This window comes from Harpia harpyja, chromosome 7 (assembly GCF_026419915.1).
Source record: "Harpia harpyja isolate bHarHar1 chromosome 7, bHarHar1 primary haplotype, whole genome shotgun sequence".
Taxonomy (NCBI): Eukaryota; Metazoa; Chordata; class Aves; order Accipitriformes; family Accipitridae; genus Harpia; species Harpia harpyja.
The window spans coordinates 3,216,395-3,239,757 of NC_068946.1; the positions used below are offsets into that span (position 1 = coordinate 3,216,395).

At 42.1% G+C, this 23,363-nt stretch overlaps 1 protein-coding gene across 1 annotated transcript in view; it reads left to right on the forward strand.

Moving 5' to 3' along the window:
- Positions 1-7,505: 7,505 nt before the first annotated feature.
- The window catches only part of SSU72 (SSU72 homolog, RNA polymerase II CTD phosphatase), a 30,004-nt gene continuing 14,146 nt past the window's right edge, over positions 7,506-23,363 (forward strand). Inside the window, exons 1-2 of the mRNA XM_052793757.1 lie at positions 7,506-7,695; positions 15,475-15,618. Of these exons, the coding sequence (XP_052649717.1) occupies positions 7,616-7,695; positions 15,475-15,618 (224 nt within the window). The 5' untranslated portion in view covers positions 7,506-7,615. The remainder of the gene's footprint in view (positions 7,696-15,474; positions 15,619-23,363) is intronic.

A 23,363-nucleotide genomic window follows, 5' to 3' on the forward strand; every position in this document is an offset into this window, starting at 1 on the left:
GCACAAGGGGAGGGAGGAAAGAATTAGCTGGGAAGCGCTAAAGGGAAAGAGGGGAAAGAGATTTGTGGGAAGTGCTCAGGAGAGAGAAAGGAAAGGCTTTTCTCAGGAAGTGCTGAGGTGATAGTGGGGAAGGAATTACTCAGAAAGCACAAAGGGAAGAAAGTCTTAATGGGAGGCAAAAAATATTTTAAGAAAGCACTGAAAAGAGAGAAAGTAACCCTTACTGGGCAGGGAGAGTCCTGCCTCACTAGGTGAAGTTCAGCTGGGCTGGGGAATAGAGTTGTTTCTTCATTGTCCTGATCTTATCTCCTGTATTTCTCTTGCTCCTGGTTCCCCGCTCCTGCCATGCAGAATGAGCAAGACGAGGAAGGCTTTGGAGAAACTGCAAGCAACGAGCGAGAAGAATCTGCAGGCTGTTTACAAGGCCAGTGATGCAAGTCCCAGAAGAGGGAGGAGAAGAACCCAGGACAGTGGCACTTCTCTGAAGGTAGGGCCTGGGATGCAGATCCGCATTGCCTGTTGCTCCCGAGCCCTTTTGTCGCCTGGAGCAGCGAGGCCTCCCTGTAAACAAGGGCTGTGGTCTCTGCTCAGCTTGGCATTTTGCCATGCTGCAGCTCTTTGTGGACACTGAGAGTGATGACCCTGTAAGGAGGGTTGAAGTCACCATGCTGCCATCCGTCTGCTTGGGGAGAGGGAGCTCCTGAGAGGCCTGAGCCATAGGACCGCCCAGTAAATGGGGTCCTGGTCTCTGCACCGGTGGCACTATGCCACGCAATGCCAGCCTGCGTAGCGTGGCTCCCCTCTCACCAGGGTGGAAGCTGCGAGCTGCCTATTTGTAGGCCCTCAGTACCCTGAAGGCAAGAGCCTGCTCTGTAATTGGGGTCGAGACATCTGTCTGTGGGACTTCAGGCCCGTGTGGCAGTTAAATTTCAGCAGGGCTCACCTGTAAGTCAGGTGTGTGGCCCGTGGCCCAGCTGCCTTTTGCTCTGTGGCCTTGGTGGTACCTTGGGCCAAGTGCCCACTCTGTAATCAGGGTCAAGGTACCAGCCCGTGGGGCCTCATGCCTGGGTGGGAGTTATTTCCACAGGGCCCGCCTGTACCTCAGGTGTGTGGCCCGAGTCTTCACGGCCTCAGTGCGTGCCATGTGCTGCACCTGGAGAGGAGCTGTGAAGACCTCTAGGGTCAAAGTATCGACCACCTCGCAGTAGGCTGGATGTAGTTTTGTGCCTCTCTCCCTTTGGGAGGCGTTAGTGTTTGAGATTGGCTGGAGCCGGTGCTGCAATGAGGTCTTCTTTCTCTTCTGGACCACACACGTCTTGTGTGTGTGTTGGTATGTATGGGAGTGACTCAAGCGTGGTGGATTGCATTTTTGCCTGTTTTTGTTTCAAATTGTTGCAGTATTAGCTTTTGATGCTTCACAGAAGCAGAGAACAAGAAATGTTGTGCACACAAACGAAAGGATCCTCCTGTGTTCCCCCCAAAGGGCATTTCTGTGGGTACAGACCACATCCCCTTGCTGCTGGGGAGAAGGCAGGCTCTTTATGAACCCCCTCAGCAGATACCGAGGTGTGACCTGTCAGTAACCCAGGAGCAGGTCAGCCCGCTTTGCGTATTGCAGCCAATTGACATTACACTTGGCGTGCCAGCGCTGTAAGGAGCATGCGTGGCACGAGCCTTACTTTTAAGGGTTGTATGCACATGCAAGACTTATGTCTTTGAGCTGACTGACCTCCCCGTAATCGGGGCCGAGGTCTCTGCCCACTTGGCTTCATGCCCAGGTGGCTATTTGCCAGTCAGCGAGACAGATAAGAGACAAGATTGGGACATCAAAGAAACAGCTCCGTTCCGCTGCCCAGCTGAATTTCACCTAGAGAAGAAGGGCTTTCCCCACCCAGCCAGTGTATGGCCCGGAGCTCGAGCTCTAAGGCCCCCCCAACACTCTCCCCTTTCTGCTTCTCGGTGGGTCTTTGGGTTCCCCTTAAGGCGCCCCGCTGGATGACAGACCCACCAAGGAACCCGCCTGGCAGAAGTCCAGCTCCACACGCAGCCCGGGCACCTGCTCCATGGTGCCCTTTCAGAAAGTGCCCCGGGGGAAAAAAGGAGGCCGCTGGTGGGCAGGCAACATTCACCCAGGCCTGCTCCATAGACCGTGGGCTGGAGGAGCTCCCACCAGGGCCTCCCCTCCGGCCTGCCATATGATGCCCTTATCAGCCTGTACTGCAGAAGCAGCGTCCTCCTCCAACAGCATGAGAGGCTTGATGCTGGCCGGGAGACACGCAGGTGGGTTGGAGGCCAGTGTGTGAGGGCTGGACCTCTGGGCACTGAAGGCTGGGGAGGGGCCGGGCAACGCATGCGGGAGAGCCTCACCCCTCGCTTACACAGGGGGCTTACTTTGTAAGAGGGCTTGGAAAAGTAGCCTCACCTCAAGAGAGGCTTCTGGGAAGACGTTTTTTATTCTCGTGTTTAATATCTCTTTTTGTATCTTTATTTCCTAACTCCTCCTATAGATTTTATTTATGCTTTGTAGACATCAAAAATGATAAAACACTTTTTCACCAAGAATAAAATTTTTTTCTTGGTCTCTGCACCAGTTTTATTTTTTTAAGATGGTATTCTCCTTTTGTCTCCTTCGTGTTCCTTTTTTGGTGTGATTTTATCTGTCATTAGTCTTTGTCTTATTTTCTGTATTTCCCATATTTCCTTTTATTCTATAACGTAGCTGCAAGATCTGTGTGAAAATGTGTGTGTAGACGGTTTATTTTTCGTAGCTGTCTCTAGTTATCTATGAGAAAAGTTCCTGAGATATATTCAGCTAGTTATTTTTTCTTATGGCCTGTTATATTCTCCTTCCTTTAACCACTGTATTCCTGCTGTCTCTGAATTTTCAGGTTATGAATTCTGTCATTTTTTCATTTCGCCACATATCCTTTGTTGGACCTTGTTTCTCTAGGGGTACTTTTTAAGAGCAAGCAAAGGCATGTGAGTACTGGGACCAATGTGTAATTATCTTAGGTCTTTGTGTCCCAGATTTCTGCTCTATTGCAATAAAAAATTTCCTGGGATAAACACAGCAGGAGATGGTTATTTTGGTTCTTGCTTTTGGCATATATATGTCCTAAATTCTTCTGCCCTTGGTAATCTCACGTTTGCAAGCTTTGTGTTTCGAGTTGTTAATTCCAGCATACAATAATATTAGAGGTATATCTGGAGCTCTTGTCTTTGGAGCAAGGTTTCTGGAAATTGTTTTATAAAATAATTGTGGGCATCTGAAGGAAAAGCTCATTTGTAAATGTCCTATCAGATATTCTTTTGTTATAAAGATTTTTCATTTTTGTAGAAAAAGCAGGGATTTTTCCAATTTAATTTTTGCTCTTTAATCTTAATCACTTGGATAGTATTGTTTAGGAATTTGATTTTTATTTGCAGGCAGTATTGATCTGTATTATCCTCTCTATCTCATAAAAATTCTTTATTGCCATTCTCTTTAGAGGCCTAAGTCCTACATAGTTACTTCAGCGCTCATTCTTCTATTGCCTTCCTGAAATGGAGCTGGAGTCATATTCAGTTAAGTTTCGCAAGTATTTTCAGAGTTTCGTCTCTCTGCTGACCAGTTTCTAGTGATCTATTTTACTTAATAAAGCTTACAAGGGTAGGACTCTCATTTCTGTCTTAGACCAAATAAATGGCAAACTAACAAATACTGAAAAGAAAATTAATGAAAATTAAATAACAGTTAACTGTACTATCTTCTTTAACAGTCCTTGTATGTAACGCTCACATTATATTACAAGTTTCCTATCATCACAGGAATACGTGGCAAATAGCTTGACCTGCTGTGTGCAGTCTTGATGGCAATTTGTCTGGCCTGCTAGAATCATGACACTAATTTGGTAGAGTGTAACTAAACGTGTTTCGCTTGTCAGCAACTCCATTGTAATTGCTCCAGACAGGACTGAGATGGCACTTTTAAACTCAAAGGGTATGGTTGACACAGGAGTGGAAGAAGAGGGCTAGTGCATATGGTGCTCTGCCCATAGGCAGCCGTAGCGGTAAACACATCATCTGTCTTAGGCTGCTTTTGGAATCTAATTTGGATGATGATTCAGAAGATCGCAGTTAGATGCAAAAGTTTCGTATGAAATGGCGGTCAGAGGAAATTTTTTGTGAGAGACGAGAATTCAGAATACCTGAAGTTAAGCACTTAAAATGAGTATTCCCCTGAAGATGAAACTTACAGTTACAGAATAATAAAAACTTTCCCTTTCTGATATTGTGCAGTGCCATGAAAAGGCTAACCCCAGAGGCCACACCACCTGCAAGATTATATTGATGAATCTAAATCTTTATTGCCTTCTCCACCCTGTGAAATGTGCATTCCTGATATGAATCATATCGGAGCTAAAGGGAAACTGATCCAACTTCATGGGCAGAGCTCTTGGAGTTTCTGAGGTCTGTGTGGAGTGATGACATAAACAACTCTCTTAGGAACAGACTGGGGATGTAGACAGCTGTTCCCACATGGTAATCAAAAAGTTTTTAATTACACCACTAGTTGTTTCATCTTGTATTCAGTGTGAGGTAGAAAGAACATGAGGCCCCAGCTGCCATTTTAATATAGTTCCAAATTTTGTAAGTAGTTTTTAAGACCCCATCCTGTAAAATACTCACTGTCCATTGGCTATATTGAATTCTGCAAGAACATAAGATGCTTGTTCCCTTGGCAGGAAGCACTTATCATCTTGATGGATCCATTTAACTTGCACCCATTTTAATATCAAATTGATTTTGTCACAGAGTTGCTCTCAGATCACAGTTCATAGTAGGCAGTTGATAAGAAATTCATTCTAGCTGTCTGAGACCAGATAAATAGAGCTAGAGGGCTACGAGACAAAGTAATTTCCAAGCACTTATCCTGGCTGTGATGCAGCTCGGGGCCTATGCAGCCAAATCTGGCACAAAGTAGCATCAATGGAAGATTTTTAGTAATGAGCATTCTTTCACTTTTAACATTTTAGAATTGTCAGGAGCTGGGGAGCAAGTGTCTGCTTAATACAATCTCTCGTTACGACTATTCACTTCCCTCCAATTACATTGATCATAGTGGCACCAAACAGCTTCTCAGCTCTACTCTCAGCAGTGGAACAGCTAGGGTAGGACCTGTGACAAGATGGACGAGACTTGTGCTTAGAGCATGAGGCCATTGTCTTCATGTCCAATTTTAACAGCCAACTTTTGTACTTGGAGTCTATGCACATTGAAACTGGAGTTGGTTTCCTTTGTATTCTGCACTGACAGCAAAAATGTCCTTGCGTACTCCAAGAGATAAGCTTCCACCTCACCAATCTGCTAATATCCTCTCACTGTTCTAAAAGGACCTTTTCTGGAATGAAGAAAACATCTACATCCTGCTGAAGCCTTGGTTTCTCATCTCTCCTAGCTGTCTCATTGCTCAAGCACTGAAGAGTACTGGAGTCAGCTGAAATAGTGCAAGTAAACCCAGGTGGGAAAGCACAATGACGTGGAAGAGGGAAAAGATGACGAAAGTCTCAGAGAAAAATGGAATTGGTCTGGGCTGAGCAAGGAGCGCCATGATCATTTTGACCTGTATGTGAGCAAAACAATCCTGAATTCAGTGCATTTTACCAGTCGGTGGGTACGTAAATAACTCCTAGTTTTGGCCATTCTTATTTGAACAGTTTTCAGTAAAAGCGTGAGTTTTTACTCCTAAAATGCAGAATTCCACGATTAAGCATAACAGAAAGTATATGTCTCCTCATCTTCACTACAGAGTCCTCACCACAGAGTGTTCTGCGCACAGACATGGAGATGGGATTGATCCAGGGTGCCAGACCCAATTTACTTCTTCTTGGGGGTGATTCAGCTCTCCATTCAAACACTTCTCCGGATCTTTCGTCCGTGGTCCAGCTCAGTGGACTCACTGCAACATTTGGCTGCCACCTAGTGCTGAGAAAGAAAACTAGCCAGAAAAGTGCTTTTCAGGAAAAAAGCGATTGCTTGAATCACATTCTTCTGAAAACAAAATAATGGAGTATGTAGCTTACATTGCCAGGCAAATGGGAATTATATGGGTGTGAAGTATGGAAATAGGGCATATTTGGGAAGACCCAAGACCTTACATTGCAAATTTGGAGTAATTTCTTTCTGGATGTTGGAAAATTGCCTGTATATTAAATAAGACAGGGTTGTGTAGCAGCTGTCAGGGGACTTGGACCTGGGGGTGATGAGAACGTCTCACCTGTTGTGGTCACAGCAGTGTTACTCTCTGTTTGGCATGCGTAGATGAAACCTAACGGCACACGCATGCGTGTACGCGTGCCTGAGACTTCAGAACTATAGCTGTGCTAGAGAAGCTGCTGTTGTCTCTGCTGGGATCTTCTAGCTGTTGTATTCAACTCTGAAAGAGCCACTTGCTTATACAGTAACAGTATGAGGCCACGGTTAGTTGTGAAAGCACTAACCCAGACGGGTATGTCATTGGACATTTTCTACATCCCTATGTTTATGTTTAATTCACACGAGGGGTGTGGATGTTTAGCCAGGAAAATATTGTATACGCGTCCTTGTTTACAGTAAAGGAGAGCAGCACAAATCCACAGCATGTGATGGTGATTAATAGCGAAGCTGGACCTTTTCTCACAGCTACTCTCTGTTTTGCATTAGCCCTCCCTCCGGCAGTTTCATTCGAGCGCCTTTCCCTGACTCACGGTTGCCCCTAACGTTGGAACTGCACCAGTGGAAAACATCTGGTAGCTGAATAGTCCGTCAGCACAAAAGTTTTATCATTTAGGAATAAGAGGCTGTGTGCTGATAGCGGGCTGTCCTGTGGGCAAACCAGAAGTTGGGTCAGAAACAAACCGTTCGCGCAGCGCCGTTTCCAACCACTCGCTCCTCTTGGAAAACTGGGAAACGCAGTTGGACGGGAGGAAATAAAATTGTGCCGGGCTTGGCTCCGAGTCGCCAGGGGAGCATCCGTGACTCTTTGGTGGCTTTTCTCTCTCAATAAGCGGCTGACAAGTTAGGTGGTATTTGTAGTTTAACAGCCCGAGCAATCAGCAAGATTCACGAATTCATGCTAAACGACCTGTTTCTTGTGTAAACGCTCGAGCCCTTCCTTGCGGGCTGGGCCCGCCGGTGCTGCCCGGGAAGCCCCGGGAGAAGCGGTTGTTGACCGAGAATAACCCGGGCCGGCGTATGCAGAGGCCCGACACACAGAGGGGCGGTGAGGGGCGCGGCAGAGAGCACCAGGGTCGCTCCGCTCTGGGGACCGGCCTCTCGCCGGGCGAGAGCCGCCCGGGCCGAGGACCGGGACCGGAACCGGCGAGCTGCGCGCCTCAGCCCCCGGCGTGCCCGGCCTCCAGCTCTATGGCTGGCGGCGCGCTATCTCCGCCGCCCCGCCTCTCTCTCGATGGTAGGCGGCGGCCTCCGCCCCCTGACGCCCGCTCCGCGGTTGGCCGCGGTGGGGCGGCGCGGCCCTGGTGACACGTCCCGGCACCGCCCGCCGCCGGGCTCCCGCCGCCATTTTGTGCGAGCCGCGGCCGGGGCCGAGAGGGTTTCGGAGCCGCGGGGAGGGAGCTGGGCTCTTCCCTGCGCCGCCATGCCTTCCTCGCCGCTCCGCGTGGCCGTGGTGTGCTCCAGCAACCAGAACCGCAGCATGGAGGCGCACAACATCCTCAGGTAACCAGGGCCTGCCCGACCCCCCCTCTTCCTTCCTTCCTTCCTTCCTTCCTCCGCCCGGCGGCGGCGGCGGCGCGGCCTGGCCCAACGCTGCCGGGCTCCGCGAGTGCGTCCTAGGCCCTGGCGGCCGCCTTCCGTGGCGGGCCGCCCCTCCGCACCGCATCGCGGCCCCTTCCTTGGCCGCTGTAAGTGCGGACGCTGGCTGCCTTGCCTGCCCCGGAGCTGGGCTCGAGTGGGCTGTCGGGGCAGCGGGGCGCCGCGCCGGCTGCGGTCGGAGGCCGTGCTGGGGGCCCGCACCTAACCCCGCTAGGCCCAGAGGCTTGGGGACCTCATCCTGTTTGCATCCTGTCTTCTCCGGAGCCTGGCCCAGGCTGGGTGCGCCGGGGCGGTGGGGTCTGCTCCACCATCGTTGGCGGACCTCCGGATCCAGTGCTGCAAAACACGAGCTGGCGAATTCGACAGGCGCAGAACAGCTCCCGTGTCTCGGCATCTGAAAACTTAAATGCTCCTTTTCTCTTTTGTTTTTTTTCTCCCTCTTTTTTTTTGTTTTGTTTCTCTAATGCATCCGAAGACTGGAGCCGCTCTGTGCACTGAAAGGGAGCCTTTTCCTGTTGCAGGAAAACTGGACAAAGTGTTTGCTTCAGAATGTTAAATGTCTTTGAGATTGTGAGGGTTTATCTACTTAGCACTGCAAGTATTTTCAGCTTGGCTGAATTCAAAAGGGGAGATGGGAGACTGGGGACGGACTGACGGACAGGAGAGACCTGATCTGCCTGAAGTTATGTTCCTAAATCTTCCCTATGCACTGCAGGGACACGATGAAGGTTTTGGGGGGTTTTTGTTAAAGTTATGCAAAGTAACACTCACGTTAAAGTACACATATTGCTAGCACAATAAGCCAAACAACTACGTGTAAATTGTGTGCTACATTTAAATAATAAACAACCACCTTGAAATGAATAAATAATCAAAGCATCTGGTCTGGCAGCCATCTTACTGTGAGCAGCATATAATGCTGTTAATGCTTAAACTTGGCATCAGATGTTACCTGTGGCAGTTCTATGAAGACATGATGTTACCAATAGCTGCTTGGGGGGGATGCTATTCTGTTGTTTTTCTGCTAATAATACTGGAACTGAGTTTTAGTTGAAACCTGAGTACTAAGGACAAAGTTAAATTTACTTCTAATGTCTAGCCTTCCTCTCTGTTTTTGCAGAAGAAATAAATCACTTCTGGTGTGACTGATGTTCTTGTGGAAAATGTGGCAGGGAAATGTTATTTGAAAGTCTCTTCTCCCTTAAGATTTTAATTAAAAATTAACAAAATATATGTATTTGGAAAATGTTTATTTTCAGCAACAGCCTACATAATTATAGCAACAATAGCATAAATGGCAAAATAGAGATGAACTGCTGATGCTGTTCTAAAGAAATAACTAGCCCGTGCAATGAGAATGGTCATTTGCCAGTAAACTTCACGAAAATGTCTGCATTGGCTCAAAGCCAGTCTGATTTACCAAATGCAGGGTAATGTCTTCCTCTGTGTTGCACTGCAGTTTGAAAGAACACATGATTAAAAGAGGAAGAAGAGTTAGGAAGAAATTTAGGTATTATGAAACTTAAAGGTATTTTGTTAAGGGATTACAAGACTTTAAAGGATACAAATTCTATAGAACTGCAGGTGACTATTTGAAAACAAAGCCTGGAGTCCAGTCTTCAATGTTGAACACCTTAATGAACATACATAAACAGTGCTTTGTAATCTGTAGCGTGAAATCTTGCTGTAAGTGTTTTATACAGGCTTTTTTGAAAATATTTGTGCTAGGAAATGTATAAAAATGAATTTTTTTGTTGAAGTGTTTGTCTTGTATTTGAGTCTTTTAGATTTTTGTAATGCTGTAAGTCAGGTTTCAGAATTAACTTCTCTAGTCTATTCAGTGTTTTAATGAATTACAGGTTTTAGTTAATCCAAATTTTTTGTGTAGAATTTTTATCAGTAAGTGTGCTTTTTCCATTCTTCAGTTTACAGAGAAAAATATCAATCATTAAGGCAAGCTTATTTTACTTTCCAAATGTTAGGCCTACCTAGTGCCTACTAAAAATCGAACTTAATTGTATACTACTTCCTTTTAAAGCAAATTTTAACTTCTGATGCAAAACATAAAATTTAGCCCTCTACGTATAACGTCTAGCTGAAATGTTCCATTTACCTGGTATGCTTTTCTTGGAAGCACCTGCAGTCCATCACTTCTTGCTTTTATGATTCTTCTTGGTAGTTTATCCTTTTTAACGCATGAAATTTTGAAGTGGTTTAAACAGGCTTGATTTAACATCTTAATGTACTTACATTTTATAACATTCTGGTGTTCTCTCTCTTTTGGACTCAGAAAAGCAAGATTGTAATACATACTTTCTTTGCACACTTCAGCAGTTTGGGGGGGTGGAGTGTGTGTGTGTTTGGGTTTATTTTTCTTTCTTTCTTTAAACTTAATGTACCAGATAATAAGAGTTACCTTTTTTGGACACTTAAAAACTTTTTTTCCTTTTAAATTGCAGTGGTTCATTCCAAAAGAGTTTGCAATGAGTCTCACTTGCCAACCTGAATTTCTCACTCATCCTTACTGTACTTGATTTCTCTGTGCTGCCACTTGTGCTTCTGGGAAGCAAATGCATGCATTAGATCTTTTTCGTATCTGAATAATCAATCTATCAGTTTCTACTGTTATCTTGGTTCAGTATAGTTTCCGTTTGCTTTGTAGTCTGCATGCATATTTTCTAATTAACCAGGTTTGAAACATTTTGTTCTAATCTTCCAACAGAAGTCAGACTGAAGGTCTTTTGAAGTTTGTTGATAGAATAGTTACCATCACCATAGGGGTATGCCGAGACACTAAAGCAAAGGGGAAAGAGGAAAAGCAATAAAGACTATGCAGAAAGACATAATCTTTCCTTAAAAGCTGTCAAACTGGATATCTGTCTGTAACCAGTCCCTAGGTCAAATCTTACTCATCTTACATTTCTTGCTGTTACAAATATAATTTGTATGTGGGTCATGGTTTGGTTTTTTATTTTTTTTTTTAGCCATAGAGTGTGCAGACTTAGGCCATGGTTCTCCTTCAAACATAGAAGAGAAAGGTGGAAGGGTAACACTTCTCTTGCTACCAGACTTTATTATGCAGCAACTTCAACATTTCCATTTGTGTATGTTTATTTGGCGGTACCCTGATGGCTTTTAAAAGGAAGTTATAGTTTCAAACTCTCCCAGTGTGTAGGAGGTGCTCTGGTGACTTTGTATTTTCAGGCTCTTATGGTAGAGATACCCTATCTCAGTGTCCTGAGTTCAGGGTCTCAGTGTTACTCCTGATAATGAACAGTTGTAGGATACTGATATGTGCTTAAGGTACATACGTGTTCCTTTGTTTTAGGAAACTAAATGTGTTAAGAAATTAGGAGTGTGAATATGAGATAATCTGAGTGGCAGTGAACAGATTTAAATACTGAAACCCTAGTAGCTGAAACTTAAATTTCATGTTGATACTATGATTTGTAGTTCAACGTTGACCATGTAAGAGAACTTAAGTTGCACCCTTGCAGTTTACATAAGTCGCTAGTCACAGCTTCTGTCAGCAGCTAAATGCAGTGAGGTATTGAAATTTGTAGTGCTTAATTTAAGAAATCTTAAATTGTATTGATAAACCATCAAGAAGAAGGAAATGTTTAACATTTTTATATTAAAACACTTTCATTTGACAGCTTATCAGTGATAATGCCAGTTACAAAAAGTTGTTAATGTTTTAATCAAACTTAGTTAATAGTGCTTATGTTCCTGCTGTTCCACCTGTGGGGTGGGGTTTTGGGGGGTTTGGGTTGTGGGTTTTTTTTTAATATTGATTGGATGGCATAAGATGTTTTTTAAGTGGTCTAGGAGGAGACCACTGTTGCTAGTTATTTTCCTGCTACATGTTGTGGAAGGGGATGTATTAAAATTAGTGATTTGTCCCCTGAAAATATTTACCACTGTGAGTGGTAATGCAGGATTTATTGCGTTTGCTGTAATGTTTAGTGAAGCTTATTACTGGCCATTGGAAGAAGAGAAGCTGTACTGTTACGACATTACAGTAAGCTGAAAAATACCTTAATGTAATAGGCGTGTGTGAGATCCCAAAATAACAATGAAATGGAAGAAAGGTGTGGATAAAAATTCATGTCAATCTGCATGGATTAATATTACTTCTCCTCTCAGTGCCTGAAAATGAGTGTTAACAACTCTGTCATGTGTTAGTGCTTTGTTAGTGTAGTCCAATGTTGATCTCTGCTTTCAGCAGCAGTTGTATCCCAGATGAGAAGCAGTATTTGCAGTGAGCTCAGATTCTTTGGAGGGAAGTGGAATGACTGTTTTCAGGTTCTTCAGTTAAAAGTCTATAAACTCATGGGCACATGAGTGGTGCATGTGATCTCATTGTAATGAGCTTTGGACTTAAACTGAGGTGAGCATACTTGCTGAAAATGAGATCTGTATACTGGCTTATATTTGTACTTAGTATATTGATAGTTTAGATACACTGGTCTTAATAGTATTAATAGAAACAGCTTCCTGAAATTTCATAACATTCACAGGTCTGCTAATGTTTAAGCTTCACATTTTCAGAAATCGGTGCTAGGATAGTATATTAGTATATCTTACCCTTCACTGTTTATGGTGAACTTGAAGCTCATTATTTTCCATCTTCTGGGTAGTTTTACTAGGCCAAGCACCAATACTAGATATATTTCTTGTAGAAAATGTTCATTGTTAAAAGGCTGTGCTACATTACAACAGATACTTGATGACTCGCTAAACTAGATCTGTCCAGCTGCTTAATAAAAGCAGGCTCTGTTAAATAATGGTTCTGTGCAGGCGTTCTTCCCTCTCCCCCGCCCTCCAATTGTTGCAAGAAATGTGTTGAAACATTTTCAGAATATTTCATAATAGTACACCTGGTGCATTGTTGTGGTTTAACCCCAGCCAGCAACCAAGCACTACGCAGCTGCTTGCTTACTCCCCCTTGGTGGGATGGGGGAGAGAATCAGAAGGGTAAAAGTGAGAAAACTTGTGGGTTGAGATAAAGACAGTTGAATAGGTAAAGCTAAAGCCGAGCATGCAAGCAAAGCAAAACAAGGAATTCATTCACTATTTCCCATCAGCAGGCAGGTGTTCAGCCATCTCCAGGAAAGCAGGGCTCCATCATGCCTGACGGTTACTTGGGAAGACAAATACCATAAGTCTGAACGTCCCCCCCTTCCTCCTTCTTTCCTCAGCTTTATATGCTGAGCATGATGTCATATGGTCTGGAGTATCCCTTGGGTCAGTTGGGGTCAGCTGTCCCGGCTCTGTCCTCTCCCAGCTCCTTGTGCCCCCCCAGCCTACTTGCTGGTGGGCTTGTGTGAGGAGCAGAAGAGCCCTTGACTGTGTGTAAGCACTGCTCAGCAGTAACTAAAACATCCCTGTGTTATCAAGGCTGTTTTCCACACAAATCCAAAACACAGCCCCATACTAGCTACTATGAAGAAAATTAACCCTAGCCCAGCCAAAAACAGCACATGCAGAAATAGTGTAAAAGCTGTACCTCTAGTCTCAAAGCACGAAATTCCATGTGAGAAATGCATATTCTGGCTGTTCAAGGGAGTAATTTTCAATGGGTTCTGTGCATTAGAGGCACAAATTTTTGATGTGTGGAACTTCAAATGAAGATTTCTGTTTTGCTTTATATGAGATCGTGTGAACTTGAAGGACATTTCCTACAGTTGGAGATGGGCCTCTTAATGTATGTGACCCAAGTAGACCTATTTCAAAGAATAATATTAAAGGAAAAATTAAAAGTTAGGAGGAAAGCATAGAAGAAAATACTTTTCCATCATAACGTTACTGCTTTGCAGTAATGTGGGAGAGAAGGAAAGAAGGCAGAAAGTGCAAGGTGCCCAAGCACTATTTCTCAGTTAGTTGGTATTAAAATTCTTAGCAAAATAGCTTCAAGTGGTAGATATAGAAAGGAAAGAAGAAGGGTGAGACAACTGGAAAAACATCAATTTGAAACATTAATGTTTTAGGACTGCAGTTTGTTCTGTACATGTTATGGCTCTCTTCATGTCCAGCAGAAGAATAAAAACTTGGGTCTGGAAGTATTGCAGGGAAAATAAACTAAATGTAACTGGTGCAGTTATGAGTCACCGTTAATGTGATGGAGGGCTGGGAGGGGGAAAGAATTGCACTTTTTTCTACTTGTATCCGTTTTCAGTCATTAGTCCTTCAGAAAGAAGCAAAAAATCATCATGTATCCTGTCTGTTTACAGAAATAGGAACCTATAAATAGTTGCTGGAAGAAAAAGTGTAGTGAAGCAAGAAGAGAGAAAGGAGGGGCTGTTTTCCAATAGGACAGATTAAGGGAAATAACACTTGATAGTTGCATAGCAGTGTTTGAGCTTGGGGCAAAGCTTGATCACAGTATCTCCATAAAAGCTTTTTGGATCACTTCAAAGACACCGTTTGAAGGCAAACATGCACTTTGAATTGGTGTCTTCTGTTGAATTTCCTTGCTATCTTGTATATGAAGACCAAGGAGTCAAGGTGTGACTCTTGCACTGGTTACCAGTCTCCTGTTTGCTCTTCTCAGAAGGTGGCTCTACAATTATTATTTTTTTTTCTTTTCAGGGGAGGAGAGGGCAGGTGTTGGGTTGTTTGCTTGCTTTTTGTTTCTGTTTTAATGTTCACTCTACTCAGTCTCTGCTAAATCATTGAAGCTGAAAGTGTGAGTCCTTAAAAAAAAATGAGATTAAGCCATGGTCTTGACATGTTTCAGAAGTTAGATTGTCATTATAAATTCAAATGTTTCAGCATTCTAGACAAGTGACAGTATTTTACCATGTAACTTTGTCCATTAGACCACCAGAAAACAATCTCTTTTTGGTCCTGTTACTCAACAAATATATTGTAATGTTTCTTAACATTACTGAAGGATTTGTTGAGGTTCAAGTAGGTGTATTTAGGTTAATCAGAAGTAACATTTTGGCATTACCCCTAAAGACAAGCAGGTTCCTGCCTCTTTTTTTTAAAATTATAATTATTAAACAAGAAGTTGTTCACAAGAATGGAATGAAGCTATCCCTTGCTTACCCAAGAGTTTTAGGTACCAGCCAGCAGAATATCTGCCCCACTTCTGTAAAGGTAATTACACAGTATGTTTTTCAGTCCACTTGAGAAAAGTGCCAGGCACACAAATGTTTGTACTAGGCTAATTAAATTACACTAGAGGTAGTTTCGGCAGCATAGCGAGGGGAATAATGTAGTTAGCCCAGCAACTTTAGCAGAATGCATAAGTGTTGATCTGTTGGTATTGTTACTTACTTACTTATATCAAGACAAAACCATCTCTGCCTATAGTGTATTGCCCAAGAGTGAATACAGAATGCATGCTTGTTGCAAATCCAAGATGCCTGAAAGCACGAAAGAAATATCCAAAACACTATGTACCATAATTTTAAGAAAATTTCATATAAAATGTTAGTGCTCCTTTAGAAATGGTGTGTGAGTTTCAATTGTAACTGCAGTTGTAACTGCAAGGAAATAAAAACATTGGGTATGCTTGGCAATGTAGTTGATAAGAGTTGCCCAGCTGTTTGGTTGTGATTTGGCTGATCACCAAGAGGTGTTTTTAAAATTCAGTATGTGTTCTTCAGCACTTTGGTGTTTAATGTCCATCCAGTCTAATCATCTTTTCCCCCCCTCTTCCCCTCTGTCTTTCAGCAAACGAGGATTCAGTGTCCGATCCTTTGGAACAGGGACTCATGTGAAACTGCCAGGACCAGCACCGGACAAGCCGAATGTTTATGATTTCAAAACAACATATGATCAGATGTACAATGATCTGCTTAGGAAAGACAAAGAACTGTATCCCTGTGGCATGGCCTTTTTAAAAAATCCAATATGGTTCATCCTTGAAAGGTGTAATTCATTATTTGGCATTATGCAGTAGGAATATATAGTTGCTTGACTGGCAAACTTAATGTTTTAAGTTTATAGGAGGGTTTTTTTTACAATGGGCCTCTAATGCTCCCTTGTAAATTGCTATTGAGTTACAATGCACACATTCAGAATGCTCTTTTGTAGTGTGTTAACATGTTTAGCTCTTGAATGAAAGCACATTAATACTATGACAGATTGTCCATTACCTCCACTGCACTGTGGATCGTATTTTCTCAGTGCAAAGACTGTCCTGATAGTGGATATGCGAAGAGCGACCACCTCGACATTAATGTTGTATTTAGCTCAGACAAACTGACAGGTAAGGTTTACAGTATACTTTCTCTGGGAGAGAGGATACCTTTCATTAAAGAGTTCACCCTTCTCAATGAGAATTTCTTGATACATGATTTGATCTGTGCACCGAAAAAAAAATAAAAATCCTATAGTATATTATGAAGAATGGACATAGGAGAGCCCAATAACGTATTTAGTCCTGGAGAGCGGAGGTGATCAAGGTTATGCACACTACTTAAAACCATGACTAATGTCAAAACTGCATGATTTTAAAACATCTATATTTAAAGTTGATTTTTTTTTTAAAGAAAACCCAGAAACCTACAAAAATTGGGGTGCTCATTCTAGATATTCTTTTCTCAACAAGGGATGTGATTTTTTTATTATGACTTTATTTTAATGTTAAATATGAAAGAGAAAACTTACCCTGAATAAGAGATTCAGTATATGCTGAATTTCTACTTAAAAGATAGAGGACCCTTTAGAGTCCCTTTAGAGTATCCCCAAAATTAATCTTGGGAATTTAATAGAGCAGTCTCCACACGTTTTAGCAGTATAAGTTTGTTTGTTTTTTTTTTTTCCTAAAATCTTGGGTATGGCCATCTGAAGATCCACCAGGAGCATTAACATGGTTTAAATGTCTTAGTTGTACTCAAACAGCCCAGTTTTCTTGCATCTTTTTGAAAAAATTGGAATAAGACTAAACAGGTTGTCAGAGACTAGAAAACTTGGAACGTGGTAGAAACCAGTTCAAGCTGTTACCAAGGAGTCAGCAAACTCAATAACTTTTTCAAAGATAGCTCTGCAGTTGTTTGGTAGCACAGATTATACTATGGCTTACTACTACTACTCAGCAAATTCTTTGTTGTATTTGCTGACCAGAAATAGTAAATTTGAGCTCCCCAAGACCCAAGAGTGGCAGCTTCTTTTGCATTGGGCATTGAAAGACTTCTGTTAAGGGCTGGGCTGTTTGATTAAAGCTATACAGCACAGTGAGAACTGATTAAACATTGGAATACCTTTCTGCCTGGCGTTCCACACAAATGGTATGCCTTGCAGAGTTACTGGTTTCCTAATATCTAATTAGAGGTCCTTTTTTAAAAAAATTCAAAGTGTAGGGTATTGTTGTAATGAATCACATGTGTTATGTGCTGGGTTTTTTTTTTTAATCCCTCTGCCTATAGAGAAAAGGAAAATCTTGCAAACCCATCTTAACGAGGTATGCCATATCTTGATTAAAAAACAATTGCTTCAAAAGAAAATTATTTGGATTGAGAAATAATTTTAACAAGCACTAATGACTTGTAATTTCTTTGTTGCCTTCCTCATTGCTGCTGTACTGAATAGAGCAATGCTTTAAGATTAAAACCAACAGAAAGCCTACCTAGTCGTCCCCCCGTCCCCCCCCCCCCCCCATTCAGTTTATTTTGGAGTTACCATTTTGGTTCTGCTCTATGCTGGAGATGGTTGCTGTGTTCCCCAAATGTCATTTAAACCTTTTCTCAAGATAAAAGAAAGCAAGTTTAAACAATAGCCATTGCAAGGAAAATAGAGCAAGAACAATTGCCTCTACATCTTTGCATTTTTGATTCTCGGATAATGTAAATTAAGGTTTTTGGAGTGAAGACTGTTAGTGCATAAAGCAACTCCATTTCCAGAAATGGGTTTTGAGGGTAAAGACTTTTACAGTAACCAAAACCAGGCCTACTCTCATCAGAGTTGTGGAGTAGTTTTTTGTGAACCAGGGTCATGTGCACTCAGGGTTTTTGAGTGAGCATTGCTTCATAGAGGTGATGGGCATGCAGACATTACCTGCTGAAGGGTGGGAGGGCCTGCTCTTCTCATGGGCTTTGAGTGTAATTGGTATGGGGAAACGAAGGTGTGGTTCTTCATATGATGTAGCTGCTTGTTCTGTTCCCCAGCCTTGCTTTCATCAGCTAAGTGGAGATGATCATCATCTGTAGCCTTTCCATGTGGTTTGAAATAGTGTATCTTGGTGACAACTGTCTGCTTGTTCCCACATTCCATTGATGGGATGCATGAAGTGTCAGTGCTCAGCATTCAGTACTGCATCACTTAGGAGTGATGTCCTTCCTCCAGTTCTGCATGCCAACAGGGGTCCAAAGCATTATGGACGCTACATACTTAGGGAAATTGTGGCTGTAAGGGACTTAGAATGTTCTCTGGCCAGCCAAGTAAATTACCCCTGTTTCAGAGAGCAGTAGTCTCAAACAGAAACAAGCTTCTGCAGTGTTGGACATCAGTCAGAGCAAGGTTAAAAGTGTGTTAGAGTGAAAAGATCCATTGAAACTCTCATATTCGTTTGTGGAAAGGGGGGAGAACTATCAGAAACCTGCTCTGCAGAGACTAAAAGCACCTTCATTGCGGCTAATTAGTGAAATACAGAGCATAAGCTTACATACCTTGAAGGCATATGTTGAATTTCAGAAGCACAGAAATAAGGGATTAATGGGAGTCAGGCATACAGATTCAGTTGAGTAGGTGGTTACAGTATAACTAAAATGGAAGTACTTCAAAGCTTTTTAAGATGTGGTAGTTAAACCTTACAGTTAAAGTAAGTACCCACATCTACCATTACATTTTTAGAATATAGCATTTAAATTCCCTGAGTCCTAATAGAGGGCTGCAACAAAATCATTTAAGGATGTTCTGAATGTGGCTTTTGGTTGCTTTTTAAAATAATACTCTATTATTTCTAGGAGAACAATAGAGAGTTCTACTACTAATTTGTAGGAGACATGACCATGGTCTACGGTACCTCTGTGGGGCTGTGCAGCGTAGTATAGATACACTACCTTGCTGTATTTGCATGTGTAACTGGACGTCTCAAAGATGAGCCACTATGATTACTTGCCCCTTACAGCTGTGTGAAGGGGTTTAGGGACTCAGTTCTAATTATATGGTGGTGACTTTAAAGATGAAACAAAAATAGAGGAAAACTGGTGAGCCTTGCCTTCAAGTGAATGCAAAAACTAGTCAAGGATGAAACTTTCTAAATGCCAATTTCAGTCTGCAGCAGCAATTGATTTTATGCCCAGGGATAGGAACTGTTCAAGTGGGAATTTGACCAATATTCTGCAGCTGTAGCTCCTGGGTTTTTTATCAATATTAACTGACTCCATGATTGATTGTTTCTTTCCCTTTCTCAACACTGATGTATCTGTGTCCCTCAGATGGAAGATACCTAATGATTTCCATAGATCAGTTTTTTTATTAGGATTTCTAGGCAGCCTACCTCTACTCTGCAAGCATGGCCTCCTGCTCTGTTTCCTACTTTTTTGACCTCTTCTTTTAATTTGACCTGCTCTCTAACTGTAGATAGTATTCCAGTTTCAGATCTGTAGGTGATATAAATTGGGGGGGTCAGAACATGTCCTCAAGAAACTGCTGAAGGTGTACTTTAGTTAGCAAGGAAAACGTTTTTCCTTCTCCATTTCCGAAACTGGCTTGGTGTGTCTCACTCAAAAACATAAGGATTCTCTTCTGTAAAAAAAAAAAAAAAATGTAGTGATAATCTAGGTGATTGGGATCTAGTTTTTTCTCTGTGAACTCCATATTTAAGCTGGATAGCCATATGGTACTTTTTGTGCTACTGCTGATGTGCGGTGGTTGGTTGGTTTTTTTAATAGTACCCTTCACATTCAGAACAAGTGGAACCGGTTTCTTCTGCTATATACAGACCACTTTGCCAGTAAATATTCGTAGCATTATGGTCTCCCCATAGCTGACACTTATCCTTGGTTTATCTGCCTAAGAAGATGTGCTCTATTAACTGGTAAGATGCATTGTGGTAGAACATCAGTAGAGGAAGATGTGGTGGCTTTGGAGCAAGCGTAGGCTTGAGTACTATGTATAGCAGTTCCAGAATTGAAGGGGGGGGGGGGGGGGGGGAGGAATCTGGAGCAGGTTCTGGCATGCACAAGATCTTCACAGGGTCTAGATGAACAAAGCTGAAATCTTTATTTCCCTACAGAAGATGGGGAAGGCCATTGGAAGCATATGAGCTAAATTGGCTTCACTAGAACTGTGTAGGAGAAAGATATATATTTTTTTTTTTTGTGTGTGTGTGTGCGCCTTTCCCAAAACTTTTCAGTCCCACTTGAGACACCATCTCCTGTGCCCATGAAGAGGAATAAACACAAAGAGGACTGGGACTAGCTGAGAAGAGGGGGCATCCAGAAGCAGTGAGGCTATATTGAGGAATAATTTTTCTGTCTTTGTAGGGTGGTAGTGGAGGATCCTTTAGTGCTGAAATCTTAGTCAGACATCACTGCAGTTAGGCTTTCCTTGCAGAAAACCTGCATTTCCTGTCTTGGAGTCAAGCTTAGCTTCATGGGACAGTACAATCTGAGTATTAATAGTCATCTCTTCCAGGAGGTTTCCTCTGCTCTCCCTTAACTGGAAGAAAGGAATCAGTTTCTTGTGCTGTGTCTCTCAGCTGTAATAGAAAGTTACTTGGCATCAGCCACAGAATTGATAAGCTGACTGCTGAAATACTGCATATCTGTTGTAGTGTGTGTTGCTGGGTTCTGCTCAAGGCAAGAAACAGAATTTCTTGTTGGACCATGGTCAGACTATCTTACAGGTCAATAGAAAGTCATTCTGTATTCAGTCTGAAGGGAGGAGTCAATAAGAGATTAATATTTTTAAATCGGGGACTAAAACTGAAAAGAAATTGGCATAACACACCTAATAAACTAAAATTCTGTAAGTATGCAGCTAGTCCAGGATTACATCTACATTTTCCCAGTTAGGTGTCGCATGTATTGTGAGGATAGTAGCATCCGTTTGTTACAGCCTTGGTCTTAGTTGTTTAGAATTCCAGGGTTCATATAGTCAGATTCTTGAGAATTCTTGTTCTTGGATCAGTTTGCTCTAATGTATCTTCTTAACACTGGAGTAAACTCATGTGGAGAAGCCGGTTAGTAAGTAGTGGCTTTAGTCCATTTTCTTAGCCTGGTAAATAAGGGAAGAGATGTAAGGATTTTGATTTCTGATATAGTTAGTCTAGAGCGTAAACCAGAATTTTTTGCCTGCGCTTCACATCTCTCAAATTGTTTGGTTATGTAAGACCTTCCTTCCATTGGGCTTACACTTTCATTTTCTTGAGAGATGTGTAGTATCAAATAATATCTTGGATCTTGCTGCTGAGTTGTGTTTTCCCACTTTCAAAAAATGGCATATGATACTGATACCCAGATGATTCATGGCTGGAGCTGATGACTGCAGGCATCGATAAGGAAATGCTGTTGGAAGAAAAGTTGGCAGTGACAGGAATATCTTGCTCTAAACCACTTCCCCAGTTTCTTTTGAATACTATTTGTTTGTTGCAGAAACTTCTGCCACCTATAACAAAGCTCTAAGATCCATAATACTTGAGTAGTAATTCCTGACACTTCTGGATCAATGAACTACTCTAATACATGGAGCGTTTATATTGGACCACTTTACTGTAGGCTGTACAAAGCAACCTTGAGTTGTTTAATGGGGAAAGTTACCACTGCATGGGTGCACAGGAGGACTAGTGAGATCTGCAGAGCATCTGCACCCTGCTTGTTGGGGCCTTATAGCTCAATCTTGAGGAGTAACTTAATTAAATTCCAGTTCAGGTAAGCTCTTTGTGCATGTATTTATCTTACATTTTCATTTGGTTTTCTTCATGGATTTTGAACCGATAAACAGTCATCAGCTTCTGTTCTGAGCTCTCATTCCAGTGGTCAGTGGGATAGTTTCTGTATCTCTGTAAACCACTTTAGAATGTTTTATTTTAGGTGTGTTTGGGGGTTTGTTTGTTTGTTGGTTTTTTCCATTTTTTTGAAGCCTGACCTTGCAAAAGCTAAAAAGTGGTTGAAATCATGGCCCGGTGCATGTCAGTGGCAAAACTTCTTTGGAATGCAGTGCAGTGCAAGTCTCATTTTCTTTCTTAATGTGTCTTTCAAACTACTTTAATACTCCTAGAAATAGAGGGAAGGGGTGAGGATGGAAAGTAGTGTTTAAACTGGATTTGAACAATCTTTTAAGAGGCACATTTCTGCAAATCTGTACGCTTCCAGCCGTAAGCTGAGTTCCAATCCCTTTTTCTCCATGAAGAATCATAAGACCAAAACACTTCACAAAATCTCAGGCCTTTCAAAGGCAGCAGTTTTGAGGACTTTTTAGTTTGGCTGCTGATCAGACTGCCGTTAATCTTGGTTTCATTCACATTAAAAAGGAAATATTTACAATTATTATATATTTGTATGTTTTCTATATTTTTTTGTTATTTAAATATTATTTCCTCTGTATATGAACTTCTGGGACATGGTAGGAACTACAGACTCGAGTCTAATATTAAATGTTTTTCAGCATATAAAACATCCTCTGCCATTCTGTCTGTCTTCTAGGTAGTCTTTGGAAGGTTTATTTCCTTAACCAAGGTGAGTTCTGAACAGATCCTCTAAAGAATTCTGACTAAGGGATCCTGCCCGAGGCTGATAACTATTGTAAAAATCCATTTAGAATTTGAGTGATTCCATTGACTGTTTCAGTCATAACGTATGAACTCTGTGAATGAACACATATGTTTGAATCTTTAGGTGTCTTTAAAAGGGCATTCTTGGAAGTAAAGGTGACACTTGGGTCTGACACTTCACATATTTGAATGGATGTTAAAAATAAGGCTACTTTAATGTCTAGCCAAAATATGTCCTTGCTGTTTGCTGGCCTCCTGAATGTACCATGCACAATTAGCATTGCTTAAATATGTTCTGCTGCATAAGAAGATCATAGCGCATTGGCTCTGTTGCTCATGATGCAGCACAGGAAGCTTTCATAAGTAGTCTTAGCAGTAAATGCAGCAAGACGTGTTGTTTGCTCTTTGCATAGCTAACTTCTTAGCATGGGTTTTCTTTGTTTATAGAGTATCGTCTTTGTAAGGGGCTTTATATAAGGGTAAGTAAAAAATTTTGCTGTTTCCGTTCTTGGGCATTGGCTTAAATCTTACTTGATCCTGTTGTAATCTGTAGTTGATAAAACTTGAAAGCAGTCTGCAGCATAGAAATGGGCATAGCTATCTTTGGTCCTAGTTTGGCAATTTCATCCCAGACTTGAATGAGGGGAGAGAAGTGACAGTGGACTACTGTTTCTTGCCTTGAAGAGGTTACCTCAGATTAACACAACTTCTGTGCCAACGTAAGGGATGCTTATACATATGTTTTTCTTATATTGACTCCAAACCAATTTCCATCTTCAGGACAGCGACTAATTTCTTCAACTAGCATTAGTTGCAAGAGAGTAAAACCTCTTTGCCTGACTTCTGGGATGTTTATGCCATTTTTCTTGGATATGCACAAAGATAGTGAAAACATTTAACAGAT